The sequence below is a fragment of the Astatotilapia calliptera genome, chromosome 7 (genome assembly GCF_964374335.1).
Source record: "Astatotilapia calliptera chromosome 7, fAstCal68.1, whole genome shotgun sequence".
Lineage (NCBI taxonomy): Eukaryota > Metazoa > Chordata > Actinopteri > Cichliformes > Cichlidae > Astatotilapia > Astatotilapia calliptera.
Genome location: NC_137428.1, coordinates 56,590,928 through 56,613,459, shown reverse-complemented (window position 1 = coordinate 56,613,459; position 22,532 = coordinate 56,590,928). Strand labels below are relative to the sequence as shown.

Genomic DNA, 22,532 nt, shown 5'->3' with positions numbered 1-22,532 from the left:
GACCTGGATGTTTCACTTTGTTAGGAGATAGAGGGCTTTCACAAAGATAAACATGTCTTACACTAATGCGATCCATGGGTTTCGTCACTTTTGCCCTTTGGACATCTTGTAAAAGCATTTGGGGAAGTTGTTCTAAAAAGCTCAAACCATCTTAAAGCAAACATAAAGAAAATTTCCAAAAATGCACAAACAAAATGAGGATGTATCGTTGTTACCAAGTCAAGGATTTCCGTATCATGACAGTTTTATTTTATGTGGTTCTGCAGTAAAACCAGTCTGTCAAACTGCCTGGTGGGAAAAGAGTTTCTGTTGCCTTGTGTCAGATAATTAATCCCCAGAGGCACCAGGACAGCATCTATAGAATTAAATAAGAAGGATGTTGTTCACACTATAATGCATAGGTGTCAAACTCTGGCCCGCGGGCCAAATTTGGCCCGCAGCCTAATTACATTTGGCCCGCGAAGCCATACCAAATTACTATTAGAGCTGGCCTACTGGTATTATACAGCTAATATATATATTGTTTAGTATTAAGCTATGCTTGTTCCAAATTCAGTTTTTCAGCAAAACTTGTTTGAGTCCATAAGAAAAGATTCATTTTTATATCTGGAGGAAGATTTTTTTTTTAAAATAAATATTAATGTTAGCCCGTGACTTTGTTCCAGTTTTGAATTTTGGCCCACTGTGTATTTGAATTTGACACCCCTGCTATAATGTATGACATGGCCAGAACATGGATTTAATGACTTTTTGTTTCATGCAATGCTTTTATACTCATTTGCAATTCTATATTTTTCCTTTTGTCATGGTTCCCCATATGACCATCTAAAGGATCTCTCACTAATATCATACAGAGCCCAGAACAGAGAAGTGCAGTCTGAATCAGCATTATATTTTATCATTTATTTTATATACACACACATATGAACAACCAAGCTTACATATACACACCATGGGCATGAATGTCATGGTAATTTTGGGCTTTTTATTATTTTAAAAATTCCCAGAGTGGAATGATTGTTCACCATTCATCTTCAGTGACTTTAAAAAACAAAAAAACAAGAATTCATTTTGGATTTGACAGGGTCAAAATATAAATGCAGGCTCAAACATATACATGCACTTACTTACATTTTTTAATAATTGGTGCTGAAGGTTCTACAGTGTCTTAGGTCGACAAAGCCAAGGTCTAATAACTCGTCATTAGCGACTGATTACAACTTTTAGTGACTGAGAGGGTGCCAACCAAGAAAGACGCTCCTCCTCCAAAAGCAACACCTTTAAGCTCGACTGATATTTGCAGCTGTCCACATGTGAACAAGCCTTCTGGAAAAAAGTTTTATGGTCAAAGATGTGACAAAGATTGAGACAATAAAGAGGTATGTTTGGAGGAGCACAGGTGTGGCTTTCAAATGGACAAACACTGTAGCAACTGTCAAGCATGGTGGTGGTAGCAGCATGCTCTGGGGCTGTTTTGCTTCCAGCAATACTGGCAGAATATTAAAGGAGGAGGACTACCTCCAAATTCACCAACTTTTTCTCAAATCAAGAGCTGGACAGGACAACAATCCAAAAACTAAACCTGGTTTTGGAATAGATAAAGCAAGCTTCAGGAATCACCTTCCCCGACCCTAATGAAAATGTGTGGACTATGCTTAAAAGGAAAACAACCAGAGTTAGAAATGATCATGCACCCAATTCTTGTTTTGTTTTTTTTTAAGTCATTAAAGGCACATCCTGTATGTCTGATATGATTGATTATGCTCAATAATCGATCCTGGAAAAAGGACACTTCAAAGAACTAATTAAAACCCATAGAAAACCCCAAATTACAACGGCTTTCATGAATCTGATGGGAATACATGACTGAAATTTTAACTTGTTGCACTTTTGTCTCTTTACCTTTGATAATGACAACAATTTCAGTTCCTTTAGCAAATAAACAAAATGTATAATCACACATTTTACAGCTTGGAGTATAAATATCGCCTTTTTAACAGGTATATTATTAGATGTTCATTTAGAGAGGTACTTAGCAAACAGTAATGTGGCATGTTGCAGTTTTCATTATCCTTATATCTATATGTGAATACGTCAGCTAACATTAAACAAAAAGAATAAACAAAGGTAAATTCAGAGGAAAGCCTTTCCAGGAAAAACAAGTCGAGCACATCGTAAACAGGCTCAAACTGTCTGTTCAAGTCAGGAAAAAATGCATAATACAAAACGCACTTTCATGTCATCTCTGAGAGATGCAGCTGTTGCTACCTTATCTTTTATGTTACTTGGGATACCAAATAATGTGTTACTATCTAAACAAAATAAATATACAAAAAAACAACACAAAACTGTTTAAAATGTACCTCAAAAAACTGATGGTGACAGCTAAAAATTAACGTCTCACACTACCAACTTTTTTGTTTTTAACCTCTGGGATGATCAGGCTCCAGAGGTGATATGATGGGAATTAATGTTGAAAAAGTCAATGCACGTCTTTGAAATGTAAAGCTGCTGTGCCCCAACAGGTTTAACAATACCAAAAGAGGATTTAGAGAGATGCCAGTCATGATGTTCTGGAGACACCCACACATTCTAAGAAGTGAATTTATGAAGTAAAACAGGTGAAAGCAAGTAAATGAGTTTACCATGGGTGTGTTGGACCGTGGCAGTTTGACAAATCCAACAACAAGGCATAGTGTTTGTTTTTCTTTGGCCTTTTGTGTTTGCTTGGATGTACAATATGACGTTCATGCTTCCAAAGATGACTCATCTGGTTTCTGAAGATACTCTTTGACAAGACTGACAATTGTCGATACTTCTGCCATGGCACCTTTACCTATGGAAAAACAAAGAATTATGAGCTATACAAATGTCTTCTGCAGAAAACTATAAATCAGTCAGTGCCTGAAGGAAAATACAAAGAAGACATGTACACGATTGCAATGCAAATGCTCATGCACATTCTTCACATTCATAAATACACTACACTACACTCAAGCTGTTTGCATATAAATCTGAGCCAAACCCCACCGATGAATCAAAAAGACAGCACTATTAGCAACAAAACTCATAGGCACAGCTCCACCATTTTATTTATTCTTTTATAACACTTTATGCAGTACATCTCCAAAATAGATGAATTGATTAGAATTTTGAAGCTTTAACTGTATCCATGTGTACATCTGCACATGTTTGTGCTTCACTGGGTAAATGGGTTAAATGCAGAGGAACTATCTCCCTATGGGGACTAACACGCACACTTTAGTCATTAGATTAATGTACCAAGGTCAACTGTATGAATTGACATAGTATCAATCAATGTCTTAAACTGAGTTATACAATCTAGGTGACACTTCATTACTTTTCCACTACACAGAAAGTGGTTTACAAAGCCAAGACGTAAACATGACATTAAAAAGTCCAGTGTTAGATATCCTTGAAAAACATTGTGAAGGGAAGTTGTTCCCACTGAATCTATTTCTAGCCTTTTGTCTTCTGTCCAACTTTCTTTGCACTTGCTATAAGACTAAGTCATTAAAATTAGTACTTTCAGTTCCTTATATTAGCACTTTCTATGCTTATTTATACTTTCCTGTACTCTTAGTGGATGTTAATAGGAAACTTCTTTTGACTTAGCTGAAAACACAGCTTAATAAACAGCAGCCTAGGGTAACTAGAAGCAGGATAATCAATACTTACCATGGACTATAGTTATTTATACTAGGTTATATTAAAGGTGGACACTGCAGCTGTGGACAGTGTTTTTTCCAGAAATAATTTCTCAGAATAAAGTAGTCGACACACCTGCTACAGATATAGATTTAGCAGATGCAGCAGCCTCACACAGCATGTTAAATATGAACGCTAAGTATCAGCAGTGCTGTCAGCATTGGTATCTAGCCATCCAAGCATTTTAGGAGATAAGCTCCAGTTAGCAAAAAACAACAAATTGTATTAACGGGGAAGAAAAATGAAATGAACGGAAGTTGTGAAGAGTTAAGTAGATAAAATGGTAGCACCTTATACAAAAATAGACCATGCAACACAAGTTTTTGCATTTACAAATCGCACCATAAGTTTTAAAGCACATGAACTACAAGTATGTGATGCCAACTTTAGAACTTGTACGATCTATACATTTCACTTGGTTGCTATTTATGCTATAACAGTGCTATAAAAGCTACTGCTTTAGAGTGCATGGTTGATCACAACAACACACGCAACACAAAAAGTAGCTTCTACCAGAGCCACAGAAAATGGTGTCAAATACGTGTAGCATTTTCCATCAAGGCCTATTCATTTATATCTTGTGGTGAGTTTGAGTGCTGGGTTATTCTTGAAACTACCTGCATTGTAAGACATGCCATGTCATCCTAGTAAATCTAAACACTGGTAAGATGTTCACATAGTTTGTCCAAGTCTCTTAATACTTTGCTTAGCCACATGACAGAATGAAAAACAAGTCCTTGATACAAAAAAGGGAAGGAGGCAGTTTTAGATGTTCTTGGATAATCCCTTTGTACCACAGTTATCTCTTAAGTACAGTGTCTTTGGAAAGGAACTAAAATATGCCTCTCGTAGGTAACTTACTATGTCAAGTTATGTGACACAGTTTAACAGTGAGCACTGAGCAGGTTGATATGACCTCACACACAGCTGGCTACTGTGCCTGGTAATTAAGAGCAATTCACGAGCCACTTTAATCTAAAATCATCCTTGGGATAAGTCACCTTATCAGAAAAAAAGGAAGCATGTGGCATGTGATTTGGAATAAGGTCTGTTTACCTATAGCAGCTAATAGTCACAGTGTGCTGGTACATAGTGTACTTTTTACAGCCACAGGACACTGAAATCAACACAACTGGTGAAGGAGAATTTGTGTTAAGGAAGAAGGTAGAAAAACTAGCCTTTGAAACTATTTTTTTAAAGGTGAGATTTGACCTCTTGTTTTATCTGCCTGTGATGCTGTGTGTCACCTGGTCTAATCACTGTTACATGCCACTCTCCTTATTCACCTTTGGACCCCTGATGTCATATGATTTACTCACTACTGTCACGTTTCTTGCCTGCGCAGTTCAAGTAGTGTTTGCTCCTGCTATATACTATATATAAAAGGAGGACGTAACCCACATTCATCCTTAAAGAGGCATTTTTTTTTTTAAACTGCCATCAGGGGGGAATTTCCCCTGACTGCAAAAAGTAGTCCAATCATATAGACGTGCATGAGTTTTTATACTCCAGGTGAAGACACCTGGAGTATAAAAAATATATAATGGCAAATATATGAGCTACAGATACAGTTACGGGTTTACAGTAATAATAATAATTAATAAATAAATAAATAAATAAATAAATAAATAAAGACAAAGTCCAAGATGGGTGTAGTAAAATAAGTCACTGGCTCCATGGCATGTGTGAATATTAATCTCCAGCTATTTTAAAGCCATAATAATCATGTCAGTCTTTTTTTAAGGAAATTGTAAGATACTCACTTGAGTAAGGCTCACAAATGTGAGAATATGATGTCTGCTGTTGCATAATTCTAAGTTCTAAGTAAAATATGTAAATTTCAACCCTTTTTCAATTTCCAACGATCTGAGAGTCTGAGTAAATATTAGCAAAGGTTAAATATATTTAGTTCCTCCTCATATTAAAACTCACCTTCATCTCCACACACTAGCTTTTTGGCAACGCAGGGGATTTCCACATATCCAAACTCTTTCAGTCTGGATACCTGCTGGGCTGTAATAGGATGCAGCCACATAGCTGTGTTCATTGCAGGGCAGAAGAGAAGAGGACGACTGGTATCCCAGGCTCTTACCACACACGTCTGAAATGACAAATACACATAAACCTGGAAATCATTTCACAGAAATTCTGCAATAAATGATTATTTGCAAAATCTTTAGTGGTTCATCTTCTTACCAGCAGATTATCACAAATACCACTAGCAATCTTTCCAAGACTGTTGGCATCAAGAGGGGCAATGACAAGTAGATCTGCCCAACGCCTTAGCTCAATGTGTAGCACAGGATCAGATCTCTGTTTCCACAGCTAAATGAGAGACATGCTGTTTGAAATGCATCCAGTTACACAGTCACATCTTCACTTCTGTCTGGAATGCACAAGTTAAACCAGTGTTTTTATGTCTCAGAATTCTCACAAGTAACTCCAGTGTTTTCAAGTTAATAATAGGCAACTCATACCACATTTCATTTTGCTCAGTATGGCACTGTACAGTATTCCTTCACCTATTTTATTTGAAGAGCCCAAGCTGACCTTCATATTGATTATATATGTCATGTTAATTTGTCTTATATATATATATATATATATATATATATATGTTTTCAGTGTAATAATGGCTACATTAGAATATCATACTCGAGTTAGTTATTACCTCCCATTCATCCTCGTCACTGTAGATTTTGACTGACACCTCAGCAGAATTATAGAAGTGCTTGGCATGCTCTGTAGTGACTACACGTACATCCACCTACAGCATGACAACATAAATGACATAAATGACAGTGACTGCAGAAGAGAGAGAGATAGATAGATAGATAGATAGATAGATAGAGTGCAACAATACACAAAATTCATGGTTCGGTTCGATACTTTGGTGTCACGGTTCGATATTTTTTCGATACAAAAAAATGTTCATGCCTTTTTAATTTGTCATTTATTAAATTTTCACGGCACATTCCGCACCACATCTCTGTGCGTTCATCATTTGTTTGAAGCCAGCTCACCTCCTGCAACTACTTTTCCGAGAATACGCGCTTCTTTTGTGGTTCGGACTCCTTCTGACATTTCTTTGGAGGTGGAGGAACATTACAGTAATTGCTTAAAGGAGCTTGCTTCTTCGACATCTTTAAGAGTTCTAAACAAATGTCTGTCCTCCTCCTTAAAATCTTATGTATGCAAACACGCGTTGCAACTTCTTATCTTGTGCCCATTTTTTATTTTGACAGCGAATGCGCACCTGCGGACCACTTATGTGCAGCCCTGGTTATTTCGCTTGTCATATTGCAGCCACAGAAATTCTTTTGTCCATGAAACCATAAAGCTGCACTTTCTTTTTGCCTTATAGTCTGATTTGTCATAACTTCTCCGTTTTGTGGTAAGCTTTTTTTTGGCTGTCACTTCTTCACCCTGACCTGTCTTATTTGGCTCAGCAGAACTAAAATATTGTGGCGAGCTCAGACAAGAAGGAGACGGAGGTATCGTTTGGTCTTGCTTCCCGTGAGCTAGCCAGGGAGCACAGCCGTTTATTGACATCTGCAGAAGAACACTGCCGCTAGCTAACTGCTCAGCGCGGCAACAGCACAGCAACAACAACAACACCACCACACAGGGCGCCCTCTGACCCCGGAAGGACACACCGTCGCAGCGAGAGGGCGTCACCCGTCACTATGGCAACATAAACAAAACATAACTGTACAAACAGAACCCCGAACAGCCCTGACCCGCTACATAGCCCCCACCTAAGGGGTCAGTCGTCCCCGACGACCCCATTACCCCACACAAAGTCCTGCAAATGTCCAGGTGCCTTCTTTTGGCGCACCGGCCGGTCACGACCGGCGGGGTAAAAGTCACTCGGGTCAGAACATGGGGTGCCACCATCATCCCGCTTCTGACACCAATGTGGCGAGCTCAGACAAGGAGGAGACGGAGGTATCGTTTGGTCTTGCTTCCCGTGAGCTAGCCAGGGAGCACAGCCGTTTATTGACATCTGCAGAAGAACACTGCCGCTAGCTAACTGCTCAGCCCGGCAACAGCACAGCAACAACAACAACAACACCACACAGGGCGCCCTCTGACCCCGGAAAGACACACCGTCGCAGCGAGAGGGCGTCACCCGTCACTATGGCAACATGAACAAAACATAACTGTACAAACAGAACCCCGAACAGCCCTGACCCGCTACATAGCCCCCACCTAAGGGGTCAGTCGTCCCCGACGACCCCATTACCCCACACAAAGTCATGCAAATGTCCAGGTGCCTTCTTTTGGCGCACCGGCCGGTCACGGTCACTCGGGTCAGAACATGGGGTGCCACCATCATCCCACTTCTGACACCAATGTGGCGAGCTCAGACAAGGAGGAGACGGAGATATCGTTTGGTCTTGCTTCCCGTGAGCTAGCCAGGGAGCACAGCCGTTTATTGACATCTGCAGAAGAACACTGCCGCTAGCTAACTGCTCAGCGCGGCAACACCACAGCAACAACAACAACACCACACAGGGCGCCCTCTGACCCCGGAAGGACACACCGTCGCAGCGAGAGGGCGTCACCCGTCACTATGGCAACATAAACAAAACATAACTGTACAAACAGAACCCCGAACAGCCCTGATCCGCTACAATATATATCCTGCTGCTTTTACACACGCACTCACATAATGCTCAGCGATTCTCTGCACGATCAACCTCTCACATGTTTAAGCTTGCTGCGGGAGATTTCACTTGTCATGTTTGCATAGTAAGCTAACGATTGATAAGACAATGTCAGAGGAATTGGTGCGCAAATTATCATCACTCACCAATCAGTGCTGTCACTCTCTATACACAGTTCGTGCGATTGCAAAGTGAAAGCAAAAAAACAAGCGCAAATTCAAACGCGACTTCAATATGTCACATATTGGCAGTGGCTCACCGATGCCAATGACATAATTACCCGGCTACATTTCCGAAAGAATGCAAAAGCATTGACATAGATTTTTCCTTCCTACAATAGCCCGACGGGCAGGGTAGCCCGTCTGAAAAAAATCGCTAGCCCCAGGACGTCAGGCTAGCGATTTTGCGAGCCCTGTATCTGATTGAGGAATCACTCATCTTTGGAAAAGAGAGTTTATTACAGAGAAATGGCTCTTTCCAAAATAAAAGCTATACTATCCGCTTCTTCTGGGCTATATTCTCAGCAGCATAAGGAGAATCATGTGCTAACAGCTGTCTAAATGACTCGGCTAAAGTTAGTAGCATGCTTGTTGTTTTTGTCTTTGCACTAGGATGATGTAAATGTGCAGTCATATTCGTTGTGTTCCCACTAGTGCTTTCAGGTTAATCTCGTTGAAATGACCTTAACGCTACAACACGGCAAATCTCCGTTAACGAGCTACCGCCGATCGCCCTGTGCATGGGGCTAGACGGCCAACACGTTAACAAGCTAACTGCGCTAACACACTAGTTCCCACCTATGTAATTGAGCATTGCATGGCACATCCAACATACTGTTTTACTTTAGTCCATGACTCGCTTACCTTCAGGGTCATATGTCACATGAAAACCAAAATAATTCCAAACGCCAGATCTGAATGAGAGTGGGGGAGGTCCATGTTGCAAGGAGAGCTTAACTTCTGTCTCGCTAGCTTGCCCTGCGCTCTTCCTTCTGACTATGCTGTCTGTGTTGAGCGCTCAGTGGATCTGCGCTCGACAGTGCAGCCTAGGCGGAGTAGTCGAACGCAGATTCACTGAGCGCTCAACACAGACAGCATCGTCAGAAGGAAAGTTGATAAAATAAATTACAAATGTTGTATTGTTCGATACATATGCGTACCGAACCGAAAGCACTGTATCGAACGGTTCAATATCGATACGAATATCGTTGCACCCCAGATAGATAGATAGATAGATAGATAGATAGATAGATAGATAGATAGATAGATAGATAGATAGATAGATAGATAGATAGATAGATAGATAGATAGATAGATAGATAGATAGATAGATAGATAGATAGATAGATAGATAGATAGATAGATAGATAGGGGGAAAAGGGAGGGAGACACACATCAGTAGTATGAATTTCCTTTTCCACCACATCCCATTTAAAATTGAGATCTGATGACTGTGGATGCCTGAAAGCCACTTGTGTACAATGGATTCACTGTCATGTTCACAAACCAGTTTAACATGATTTGAGCTTTATGGCATGTTATCCTGCAGGAAGCAGCCATCAGAAGATGAGTACTCTGTGGTCATAAATGATAGACATATTTAAATGATGACTTAAATGTACTAAGAGGCCTGGAGTGTGCCAAGACAATATCCCCCACAACATAACACCACCTTCAGCCTGAACAATTGAGACATGGCGGGATGGATCCATGTTTTATGATCTTTATACCAATTTCCCACCCTACCATTTGAACATTTTTCCAAACTTCTTCTGTCCAATTTTGGTGAGTCTGTATGAACTGTATCCTCATTTTTCAATGTCTAGCTGACAGGCATGGCACAGGGTGGGGTTTTGGCTAAGGTTCGATGAGTTGTGCATTGAGAGATACTCTTCTAGTACCATGGTTGTAACATGAGGATTTTGAATTACTCTCCTCTAACCCTGGACGTCACAAAGGCATTTTCACCCAGAAAGCTACATTTTCTCTTTTTTGGGCTATTCTCTGTAAACCCTAGAGATGATTGAGTGGGAAAATACCAGTAGATCAGCAGTTCCTGAAATACTCAGAACAACCTGTTTGCGGCCCACAAACATGCTACGTTCAAAGTCACTTAAATCACCTTTCATTGCCATTCGGATGTTCAGATGAAGTTAAGCAGGTAATCTTGACCATGTCTACATGCCTAAATGCTTGAGTTGCTGCCATGGGATTGGCTAAATAGATATTTGCATTAAAAAGCAGCTTAATTGGTGTACCTAACCAAGTAGCAAGTGAGTGCAGATAGAGTCTACATAGGTATGAATTTCTGTTTACTCTAAGTTTTTACATTATTATAGAGTATTTTTTTAAACAACTACCACTACCACTAGTATGCTTGAATTAATTCATCAATTGTTTTATAATTAGCAGGGCTTGAGCAGGTGAAGTGTTCATTCTTTCTCAAGTAAATAAATACGTCATACTAGTTGTTACAGAGAAGATTTTCCTACAACTGACTGTTTAATTAAAAAAAGAATGATGTTTACAAGACATTACTGCTTCCAGTGACATCCGTGATCCCACATCATTTTGTTGGAAATTAAATTGACTGATTGGGGCATTATGTCTCTCTGCTCCATGGGATGTGCATCCATGCATATTCTCGCATGTTAAACTCAAATGAAGCAATTATTCTTAGTTTGACAGGCCAAATATTTCTCTCTACAGGTATTAGCTATTACACATACAATTTAAAACTATTTGCATTGCTATGCAAACGCATAGCTTCATCACCCTGTTTACTACAAAAGTCCTAACACACTTTATTTAGTATATTGCAAAACCTTTCCTACACTAATACCAACACTGTCATATATTATCCCCGTTTAACATTTACGTCTTCAAATGTCGTTTTCTCTATTTTCATGGACGACCGTTGTGGTTTTTAATTAACAGGCAGATATTGCTGGCTCAGATTTGCTCTGTTTATTTAATAACTAGAATATACTGCGTTTGTAGCGATGCTGCCTAACATCCCCATCTTGCGGTAAAGGTGAGCTTATGCGTATTATGCCACTTAGATAAACAATAAATGTATATAGATGCTTGTGCTATTATTTGCTAACTATGTACGGGGAAAATAGAAACATTCATGATATGCAAACATTAACTAATATGAAGCAACTCACCCCGGAGAGTTCAAGAAGCTGGGAGACCAAAAGAGGCAGTTTCAAGGCTGCGACGCTTCCTGTCACTCCAACAAGGACATTAAATGTCCCGGAAGTTTTCAACAAATCAGTTTTTAAACTTGACATATGGTCGTCTTGCTGCCTGTTAGCATACTGCCAAAAGAAAAATTAGACAACCTGTCGCGTTCCTGTGACACTTCCGTAAATATTCACTTAGCCAATCAGGGAAGAGCACGTCTAACGTTTGTGCCTCCTGCACGAGCGCGTCTCAGCACTGATCAGTGGAGAGCGCGCACGTTCGAAGAATATTCTGGGTAATTGCTAAAGTCCTTCCAGGGCAGCTAGCATGAAGCGTGGAGCGTTCATTCATTGTTTGCCCGATTAAAAAAAACTGATCAAAAACGCAATAATGGCACTCACACCTCTTGTTTATTGGGCTCAACGCCATGAAGACATTTACCTGCGAGTTGAGCTGACAGATGTTCAGGTGAGAGTACCTCCTGCAGTTGCTTGTCACGGGCAAAACGCTTTAGCATGGTTCTGACTTTTTTTTTTCTTTTTTTTTTAAGCCTTGTGTTTGGGCCTCTGATGGTAAATGGGAAGCAATGCAAATACAGACGAAAGGTTCCTGTAAACGTTATCCTGCTGGATAGCTGTACTATTTGCATACTGTATGAGAACTGAGATCTCTTATCTGATAACTGATCCATACAAAGCTCTCTGTTGAGGTCCTTCGTTCATTATGTAGTACGTCTAAAGCCACACAACCTGTTCGAACCTGTTTTTAAAACCTGTTGATTTTAAGAATATTCGTGTTAACAGTTAATCACATGGGTGAAAAGTCCTAAAAATACCCGTTGGAACTACTCGGAAGGCGGGGTGGGTGGGGGTGGTAGCATTGTTCACGCGGCGCTCGTGGGGTTATGTGTGAGGGACAGGTGTTGTTACACCTGTAGATATCACATCATCCCATACTACATGCTACAGGAGGGCTTCTCAGCACTCGTTTTCTTCTTCTTTTTATAGCACTTAACTCTATTTCTGATCATGTAACAGAAGATTCAGGTTAGAGACTTTTTAACCACTTATTTTACCTGGTAATTAAATATCCTATGTGTTTTGCAATATAGTTTGTCACGGTAATATGTAACATAAGATTAATATCTTTGTTTCGGGTTTCTGTTAACAGGAAGTAAAAAAATTCTTGATCTAGCGAGGAAGTATGCTTATCCTTTGCCTGTGTTTTTGCAGAATATTGACGTCCACGTGGATGAAAATGTCCTTCACTTTTCAGGTGACATGGATTCACGGATTTCATTTGCATTTGGTGATTAAAGACATATTTTTAAAAATATTTTTGTGGCATTTCATTTGTGATATCCTGTTTGTAGCCCAGGGGCATGGTGCAAAAGGACAAAATGAGTACAAGTTCAGCTTGGACTTCCTCTTACCAGTAAAGCCACAGGTATGCTGAGTAATTCTATAATTTATCTTGTGGGATCAGAAATATATCTATAGACAGAATAACTTTAAGATTGCTCTTAAATCTTTTCCTTTCCTTTCTTTGGTTTTCCTGTTTGTGCTCATTGCGTGAACCTGTAGGTCAGCTACAAGTCCACACAGCGGCAGGTGAACATTACAGTGCACAAAATACAGCGAGGTTGGTGGGAAAGGCTGACTCTCCGGGAGCGTAAACCTGTCTTCCTGGCACCGGACTTTGATCGCTGGCTGGACGAGTCAGACGCTGAGATGGAAATCAGAGAAAAGGTAAGAGTACAACTTGGCATTTGACAATTGTTACTAGATGACACTCGCAGATAAAGATTAAAAAATGTCAGTATGACTAAAATAATTGATTAAAGACTGTACTATTTTCATTTTTTAAATACTTTTAAAAGGAGGAGAAAAAGAACAGGCTGAAGGCTTCAAGACAAAAAGAAGAAGGTGGGTGCAGATAATATATTGCACTTGAACATTCTGTTTTATCAGATGGCTTTGAAGGGAAAACTGCTGATACAATTTTCCAATTTCTTTGAAATATTTCAGGGTTCGTCAGCCTGAAAACTGTGTTCTTGATTGTGTACAACCTGGTCCAGTTTCTTGGTTTTTCATGGATCTTTATCAACATGACAGTGCGCCTGTTTATCATTGGCATAGGTGTGAAAATATATTACACAGGAGAAGCTGAAAGTGTCACTTACTTCACAGAAAACTGGTTAAAACATGTCCGTTCAAAACTCTTTTCAGATTCCCTCTATGACACATTTCACACAATTTCGGATGTGATGTTCTTCTGCCAGATCCTGGCATTAGTAGAGGTCCTGAATGCTGCTTTTGGTGTAGTCAAGACAGGTGTTATACCAACTCTTATACAGGTATGGGATGGGTTTTTTTTTGTTTTTTTTTTTGCCTGAGTTCAAGTTTCCTAAAGTTACAGATTGAGCACCAATACACATCTTTTGTTTGTGCACTAGGTGGTCGGAAGGAATTTTATCCTCTTCATCATTTTTGGTAGTCTGGAGGAAATGCACCACAAGCCAGTTGTGTTCTTTGTTTTCTATCTGTGGAGTGCTATTGAGATTTTTAGGCAAGTATGCATTTTCCTACTGTCTACAGTAAACAGTCATCTAGTGATATATAGTACAGCTTTAGCCAGTTGTATTTAAATAAAACTAAAATTGGATAAGATTTAGAGCTTTGCAAATGTTTGGAACAGTTACAGTTTTTTGTTAGATTTTATTCACATTTCAGCCTTGAAACAGGCAAGTAGCAGTTGCATCTGAGCTATAATTTTATAAGAATGTGTAACTGTGGATGCAACTTTGTGTAATTTTATTTGGAGCATGACTTTTTTTTTTTCCTTAACCAACATGCTCATCCTTTTTCAGGTATCCCTTTTACATGCTGGGCTGTTTCAATACAGAGTGGAAAACCCTCACTTGGCTGCGGTATACTGTCTGGATGCCACTGTATCCACTAGGTGTTTTAGCTGAAGGTAGGCTTTTTTTTTTTTTAAACAAAATTTGATATAAAAAACATGCAAACATGTTTATAGACTCTATTATATATACTCTTATCTCTCAATCCCACGTAGCTCTTGCAGTGATCCAGTCCATCCCCATCTTTGATGAATCTAAACTCTTCAGCATTCCTCTGACTAAAGTGATTGGCACCTCTGTCAGCTTCTCTTACTTCCTGTACATTTATCTTGTTCTTATGTTTTTGGGTAAGTCCCCACATGAACTGTCTCTCACATGACACATATATTCTAACTTAACCACTGCTGCTCTGATATTAATCTTGGTTCCCCCTCCCCCCCCACAAAAGGACTTTTTATCAACTTTAGCCACCTTTACAAGCAGAGGAAGAGGCGCTTCCGGACCAAAAAGAGGAAAGCAAATTGAGACTCAACACCAACAGCATTCCTTGAACACCTTTGCTGCCTGCTTATTCCTCGACCTTTGTTTTTAATAATCATCATCCTTATGTCAAATTTATTATCAACTCAATTTTTGACAGCCTGTCCATATAAAAACTAAAATGACTTCCTTTATGGCTATTATTAACACAATAGATGTGCAATGAGTACAGAAATACTGCATCGAGCAAACTTATTGGTGACCAAGTTTGCACACACATACCGGTACATTTCCATAGCACCTGTGTGATAGTGCGCCCCCCCCCCCCCCCCCCCCGCTCTTAGTCTTGTTTTTCTCCCACGCAGCACTATTTTGAGAAGCACTGATAAGAAAACCCTGTTATCATTTCATATTCAGTCACTGCCATATGTATAAAGAAAACAAGTCATCATTCCACATGATAAGCTCTTGGTTATAATTTCACAATTCCAAGCCATTCCACAAAGCTCAGGGACAAATAACCAGACTGCTTAAAAAAAAAAGTGTCCATTGTGCTCAACAACAACCTTCAAGGAGCAATGTTAAATTGTAACAGGTTTTTTCTGGCTGATTTTTTATTATTTGCACTTGAATTACGAATGCCAACATTAATAGCTGTTTACTCTGTTCTGTAAATGTGGCAGTTATTTGACAATGAATAAAAACCTAATTTTAATGTGGTTATTGTGTCAAAAGATTCCTACAAAGGAACATTTATAAAAACAAAACAACACTGAATCCCAAAGATGACTTCGTAAAATAATCCCGTGAACGTCTTTACAGGGTGTATGCAACACTGCAGCACATTGGTCCACGCAGGCGGAGCCTATGATATTTTGAGTTCATTCATACAAATTCGGATGCGGCTCAACTTGAGAAATCCGTGTGCATGGGAACAATGTTGTGATCAAAAGCAGCATACTGGGAGTCACCAGTGCTGGCCAATTTAAGCTGCTGTGCAGCGTGGGAGAGCTGGAAAGCAGCATCAGGATGTGCCGAGTCTGGCAGCATGGTGCACTCTCTCTCCAGCAGATCGGCAACTCCCTTCAGGAGCTCCCAGAAACCAAAAGCCAAAGCAGCCTTACGTAGACGGTTCAGCTCCTGTCAGAATCAAAATGAAAATATAACATTTCATTTTTGGGAAAAAACAAACATAGCTTTAAAAATTATAGTTTAGAGCCACTCCAGCTAATCTTACCTTATAGAAGGTCTGAGTTTTATCTGGCAGTTTCCTGGCATTCCTCAGGATCTTCTGGACATCAGTCTGTACAATGACAGCATAAAAAACGAGTCAATGAATCAAAAGGCCCCTTAAATGTTTTGACCAATGAAATGTTTTTATATTAGTTTTAGTGATTACGGCTTGAAAACCTGAAATCCAGTATCTCAATTAGTAGAATATTTATTAGTTGATCTGTATTGGAAATTGTTGGTTCACTGTTTTGTTAAGTACAGAGTTAACAGCCATCTACAAGATGATTTTAGAGTACTCTATGCGCAGATCTTCTGATAAGCTTCAGTGAGATGCAGATTTCCCTTTTTCAGCAGGAGTAAGCACACATTGCTAAATCTATGAGCAAATGGTTTGCTGACAATGTTATTACTGTGCATGACTATAGCCAACTAATCTGATCTAAATGCCAAAGAGAATCTGTGAGATAATGTCAGGAAGATGAGAAACACAGACAAGCTGCACTATCGGCCATCTATCTATCAAAGCAACCTGGGCTTCAGTGCAGATCATCTCCATGCCACGCCGCCTTGATAAATAATAAAAGCACTCAAACTAAGTGCTGAGTGTTTACATGAACTTTACAGTAGGTGGACATTTCTTTATTGTCAATCTTTTTTTGATTAAACTTAGGAAGCATTTTAATAATCTGAGACACTGGATTTCCGTTTTTAAATGAGCTATAAACCACAAGCCTCAAGATTTATATCAAATAGTAAATATTTCGTCATATTTTTAGGAAATATTTCACTTCGTGTGTAATGATTATTGAATAAACTACAAAAACGAAAAACCTTTTGATGACATTTTCCTTTGTTTTTTTAAGATTCACTAATATAAGATTACATAGTTGGTCATGTAAAGATTACTCTGAATGACAGACTTGGACTGACCTGAAGAATCAATATTTGTTTGATGGCGACAATATTGACAAAATCAAATACCAGAAATTCCTGGAGTAATTATTAATCACAGGAACAAGAATTTCAATAAATATTAACCAAGCTCTGCTGAAGAGAGTTCAAACAAAGTAGAGACTTGCTGAGCCCACTGTAGAGGCAGTGAACAGAGCAGCCTCTGAGAAGCCAAGTAACTCATTAGTCAATTGCAAGAAATTAATCTGAAGCTATTTTGACAATTTCGCAAATAAGCCTTTTTTTCTTCTTCTTACACAGAAATGTCAGAAATTAATCGCTTTCTGGGTTTTTTTAAAAACAGAAAGCAGTTCATTAAAAGAATATAATTAGATAAATTTATCACTGACAGAAATGTATGAAATGTTTGTCTTTTCTCCAAACTTTCAAGAGAAAAATACTCTCACGCAGTAATTTTACTTCACCTGTAGTCCACTGGCCTTAATCCACACGGTCACATTCTGGGCATAGCTACGTTTCACCTGTGGTTGTACAGGAAATGGACTTTTACTGTCATCCTCTCCGTAGGGATTATCAGCCGCTTCTGTGACATGAGAAAGGTCACGGGACAACATAGTGAGGTCAGTCAATACACTGCATCATGAGACACGTGAGAAACCCAGGTGAAGTATTAACTACTTGATCGTGTCCACAGTCTGTTGTTCTTTAGGAATACTTGTGCATGGGTCATTGTGTCACATGTTAAATAAAACACAGAGTTTCAGAATATCCCTAAAATGGTTTCCGGATTAATTTAAGCCACTGGGGGAAAAAAGAAAAATTTTTTTAAAGACAGTGCACTTAGAAACCCCATATAATCTTTTGTAAACACAGAACTCTTCATATTTGCTCATTTGACCCTCATCTGCAATGAAACTTGGCATGGTGGAGAGATTAAAAAAACAAAAAGTCACCTGAGATTGGTCCCAAATGTGATATCTTGCCCAGCCAGGGCAGAGGCTCCGGACCGGGATCAAAAAGAGACATCATCAAGTTTGATTTCTTCTTGCTGTCTGCCTGGGAGTACAACATGCCGTACCACTCCGGCCTGAGGGGCAAAAAAGCAAACTACATATACAATTTGTTTGCATAATATAGCAGTCTTTATGGTGCAGGTTAATATAAAAGAGTTTATATAACAGCTCTGCTGCATCTCACCCCAGCTGGACCAGCGCCACCATGCCTTCAACCTTCAGACTTCCATGTAAAAGTACACAAAAATTGGGACTTTTGCCTGCCATCTGACTGGCAGAAGGTTCCTCCTCAAGCTCATCTGTGGTTCCTGTACCAACTTCATCCACATCTAAAACCAAGTACACATAATAAACTAAATCATAAATATTTGCTATTCTTTATTAATCAGAAAAAAATACTTGTTTTCATTTCTGCTGTTAGACTGTGTTAGACAATTTTACTTACGTTTTTCTCATCTCTTCTATTAATGTTAGTTTTAATCTTTTACATTACAGAATGAGAGCAATTTTTTAAAGAAATACTGAAATAAATTAGTGTGCATGACAAATAAAGGAAGCTCGAACCTCAAGGGATTTCCCAGCAGCTTTGCTCTTCCTTCCTATTTTGTTGGTTTCTTATAGTCTGAGGCATTTCCTGATTCGTTCGTTATCAACCTTATTTACTAAAATTGATTTGTTCTGCAACAGCAAACTCTAAAGTTCTTTTTTCTTTCTTTCTTAAGTGAGTTAACATAAAGCTGCTTGAACATTTGGGTGTTTACATCTAAATACGAGGAGATGTGCACAAGCTGCAAAGCTAATATGTCACCAATCCGCATTTCTCTATAACTGGAACATAGCAAAAGTATTAAAACCAACCTTTGTTTACAGCAATAGGTAATACCAAGTGTCTGGATATGACAGGAGGACTTGCAATGTCAGCAATTTCAATGAAACCCACAATCTCCAAATCTGAAAGGCATACAAGAGAAAGATTTGTTTAAAAAAAAATGAAGAATTTAAAGAGGATACGAAACACTAAACATATAAAGGCCAGTTTACATCGTGGAGGTCTGCTCTCAAAAACTGACATAGATGTAACACTGTCTGTGAAAGAAGTGCTTAAAGTTTACTTAAATAAGAACAGTGTAGAGGACAGACTGTTTGAATCACCAGACCGACAGAATGAAGTCAGAAACTGATTTTTCCTCCTCTAACCAGCTGTACTGTGCGGCACAATCAGCTCATGCAATCAGCTAAGTTTCTTAGCCCAGCACAAAAATGATCCCCTTAAACGGATTTTCAGTTTTAGTGTCTTTATTTTCCTTAGAGTTATTGATTCTCTCACTAGTTAGCTAACGTAAAATAATGTAAGTCTACTAGCTGCCACCAGCCAACCACATGTTGTCATGGTCCGTACTGACAGACTAAAACTTCAGCACTTATTTCTTAAATCCTGCTTCACAGTTACATCTATGTCAGTTTTTTAAAGTAGGGTTCCATGATGTAAATTAGCTTTTATGCATGTAATGTTTCATGACCTCCTTAAATTAAACTAATCATAAAATCTGAAGCCAGTACCTGTACTAACAGTCCGGGGCATAGGCTCCACCTCTTCATCCATCACGACAGGCTCAGGTCGAGGGAAGACCTGAACATCTGAGGATAGATTCCCACAGTGCAAAACCGCGTGGAAGGGAGAGTATACAAGATCGATCAGCTTCCTGGGGACATGCAGATATAGAATATGACCAAAGATGCCCTTACTAAACATATGAAAGAGGTTAAAATGTTTTTTGTGAATAATCTAAACAGTTACAGTAGTACCCAAACATGGTCTGTACACTCTTCATGCAAAGCGGTCCCTCCATAGTAAAGATTTGCCCATCCCCTCCACTAAGGCAAAGTAATTCCTCCAGGTTGTCCATGGCATCAGTCATCTGTAACTGAAATTACACAAGACAGTGGGTCTAATTTTTCAAAGCTGGGCTATTTAGCTAGATTAAGTTAAACTTTTACATATTTGCAATTTAATGGCAATTTCCACATTCTCAATTAGACTGATCATGCTTCCTGAAAGGTACTGACAGATGGAATAAATATAGATCTAGGGCTGAGACTGTGGTATGGGGAAGACTGGTGGTTGCTCCTGGGCCTCGCAGATTCCCATGTATGAAAATGAGAACTAAGAACCTGAGTGAAGGAAGTAGCCATACAATAGTCATATGACAGGGAGTGAATGAGGTGTGGTCCCCCTCCTAAAAAAATCTCCATGAGAAACTTCCCGGGCACTTGGGATACAATAGCACAAAAACTTTAACTGATAAGTGCTGTGAGGTTATCTATAGCAAATTTTTGTCTGTCGATTCTGAAATGCTGACAGAGAAATCATCTTAAACCTTTAATCAAAGGTCACCTCATCTACAAATTTCATGACGATAAACATTTCACTCAGTGTACCTGCACATGTGATGTGACAATAAAAGTGATTTGATGAATACCTGATATTTAATAACATGCAGGGTTTTCCCCGACTCAAAGTTGGTAACTATTTATAACCATGATTAGTGTGCATATAGTCAACACAAAAAGACTGTGCTATTTCACTTATACTTATAAGTTTATACATTTTATGTTATTTTTTTGCTATTTGAAAAATAAAATGTATTCAAATTTATTTTTTAAATAACAGCTTTGTGAAGTGACAGCCTCTTTGTTGGAAGCCAAAATGTTTTATGTGCTGGAAAACTATAGTTTGAGTCTGTGAAGGTAGAAAGCAACTGTCATACTGCTGTCATCCTAAAATGTTCACAGAAATGTGTGATTTACAGGTGTCTAACACAGGCAATATGACCCTGAATTGTGTTTTTGATAGCTGCTTCTGGTATCATGTGACTGTAAGGATGGCTCAATACCTCCTCTGCATTGGCAATACACATGATGAACAGTTTGGTAGGAAAAGGGAAAGGAAGAGGAAATTTCTTGTCATCCCCACGTTGTTTCAGTGTTTGGAGGGAGTGGCGTAAAGACCCCTTCCCAATACCAAGGGATCCATCAGTAACCAGCACCACCTACAGGACATATGGAAGAAGTACATAAACATAACTCAGTATATGAACATATGGTTCAGATCACTGCAGGAAAGCTATTCGACCAATAATAAGCAATAAATAAATCCAATAAATACAGAGGTGTGGCGATACTGAATAAAGTGTTAGCCAAATACCTGACAGGGGCAGGCACTACCCCACTCCTGCTGTACTACATTACTAACTCCATTTAGAGCTGCTTCAACACAGGTTTTGTCATAGTCTTCCAGGTTGCTCAGAGCCTCCTGTGCAGGAAAAAAAACATACGGTAATCCCAAAATCAGACCGCTTTTCAAGGAAACAAAATATACTTTGACTTTTCAGACAGATATGTCACATGAGCACACTTTACCTGCAATGCATTGTAGTCTCTGGTGAAAGGTACCAGGAGTTCCCACAGGGAAGAAAAGGCCATCAGCGACGTGAACTCCAAGCGGTAGTTTGAGGCCATGTGTTCAAACAACATATTGAGTCCGTGGACAGCCAGGTTCTTCCTCTGAAACTCTTCGATGCCATCCAATGACACTGGTCGTGTCATGGACAGAGACACGTCCATTAACACCACAGTAGGCATGCTCACCGCTTACAGATCCCAAATATGAAAACAGAAGTCCGCTGCAATGCTCCCACTGACGGTTTCCACTGTGTTGTCGTCGCTGAGGCGTATTTAGCTAGAACAACCAAATACACAGGCGCCGTCAGTAAAGATAAAGAAGAAGGGACATATGGTAACATCCGAACTGTTAGCTAATGTTGGCTAGTTTTTCGGCTAATTTACATTAGCATTATGTAACGCTACGGCAAACGAATGAAATGTTCCAGCTGCCATTTAACCAAAATTACATTATAACTATCCAAAACCTAAGATACAAAGTAAAGAAGCGGTATCAGGAAAAAAATTACTAAAACCTACGCGCCTTTCAGTTTTTACGCTAACTAAACAATGGTTATGGTGTACTGTGCACCAGCACTTCCGTCCGGGCTGACATTAGTGTACACATCAGCGGATAGTTCCCGGGAGATAAAAAAACAAAACAAAACCCATAACAACAACAACAATAATAGTAATAATAATGATAATGATGATAATAATAATGATCTGGCTGCAGACATAACTTTTTATCATCTAGAGATGATAAAAAGTCTTTGTGCAAAACAAGTCTTTTGGCGACTTGTTTTGCACAAAAGACGGGCCGATAAGCAACGCCCACTTTAAAGCCCTGACCAATAAAGATTTGGTGGACGCGTTTCAAGGTATCTACCCACATTTTCAAAATACATTTTCACAGTTTAAATATTTTTAAATGTATTTTAGGCTTTCTGGAATCTGCTTTGATGATTAGTTTAAGATGAGACGCTACACATAATCCTATTAGTCG

The 22,532-nt window shown here is 39.2% G+C and overlaps 3 protein-coding genes across 3 annotated transcripts; 1 reads left to right on the top strand and 2 right to left on the bottom strand.

Moving 5' to 3' along the window:
* Window positions 1-1,669: 1,669 nt before the first annotated feature.
* On the bottom strand, window positions 1,670-11,787 carry ppcdc (phosphopantothenoylcysteine decarboxylase). The gene is made up of 5 exons (XM_026175846.2): window positions 11,569-11,787; window positions 6,401-6,496; window positions 5,926-6,054; window positions 5,662-5,830; window positions 1,670-2,836 (listed from the first exon to the last, which is right to left on the bottom strand). The coding sequence occupies exons 1-5, from the start codon at window positions 11,692-11,694 to the stop codon at window positions 2,748-2,750; spliced, it is 609 nt and encodes a 202-aa protein (XP_026031631.1). The 5' UTR covers window positions 11,695-11,787; the 3' UTR covers window positions 1,670-2,747.
* A 55-nt stretch (window positions 11,788-11,842) lies between these two features.
* On the top strand, window positions 11,843-15,646 carry hacd3 (3-hydroxyacyl-CoA dehydratase 3). Its single transcript, XM_026175845.2, has 11 exons — window positions 11,843-12,055; window positions 12,820-12,862; window positions 12,960-13,033; window positions 13,171-13,335; window positions 13,467-13,512; window positions 13,615-13,725; window positions 13,816-13,943; window positions 14,043-14,155; window positions 14,457-14,563; window positions 14,663-14,794; window positions 14,896-15,646. The coding sequence occupies exons 1-11, from the start codon at window positions 11,978-11,980 to the stop codon at window positions 14,970-14,972; spliced, it is 1,074 nt and encodes a 357-aa protein (XP_026031630.1). The 5' UTR covers window positions 11,843-11,977; the 3' UTR covers window positions 14,973-15,646.
* On the bottom strand, window positions 15,379-22,119 carry ints14 (integrator complex subunit 14). Its single transcript, XM_026175843.2, has 11 exons — window positions 21,506-22,119; window positions 21,291-21,398; window positions 20,980-21,135; window positions 19,892-20,010; window positions 19,646-19,788; window positions 18,944-19,036; window positions 18,270-18,414; window positions 18,026-18,159; window positions 17,537-17,655; window positions 16,165-16,230; window positions 15,379-16,067 (listed from the first exon to the last, which is right to left on the bottom strand). The coding sequence occupies exons 1-11, from the start codon at window positions 21,725-21,727 to the stop codon at window positions 15,834-15,836; spliced, it is 1,539 nt and encodes a 512-aa protein (XP_026031628.1). The 5' UTR covers window positions 21,728-22,119; the 3' UTR covers window positions 15,379-15,833.
* Between the last annotated feature and the right edge of the window lie 413 nt (window positions 22,120-22,532).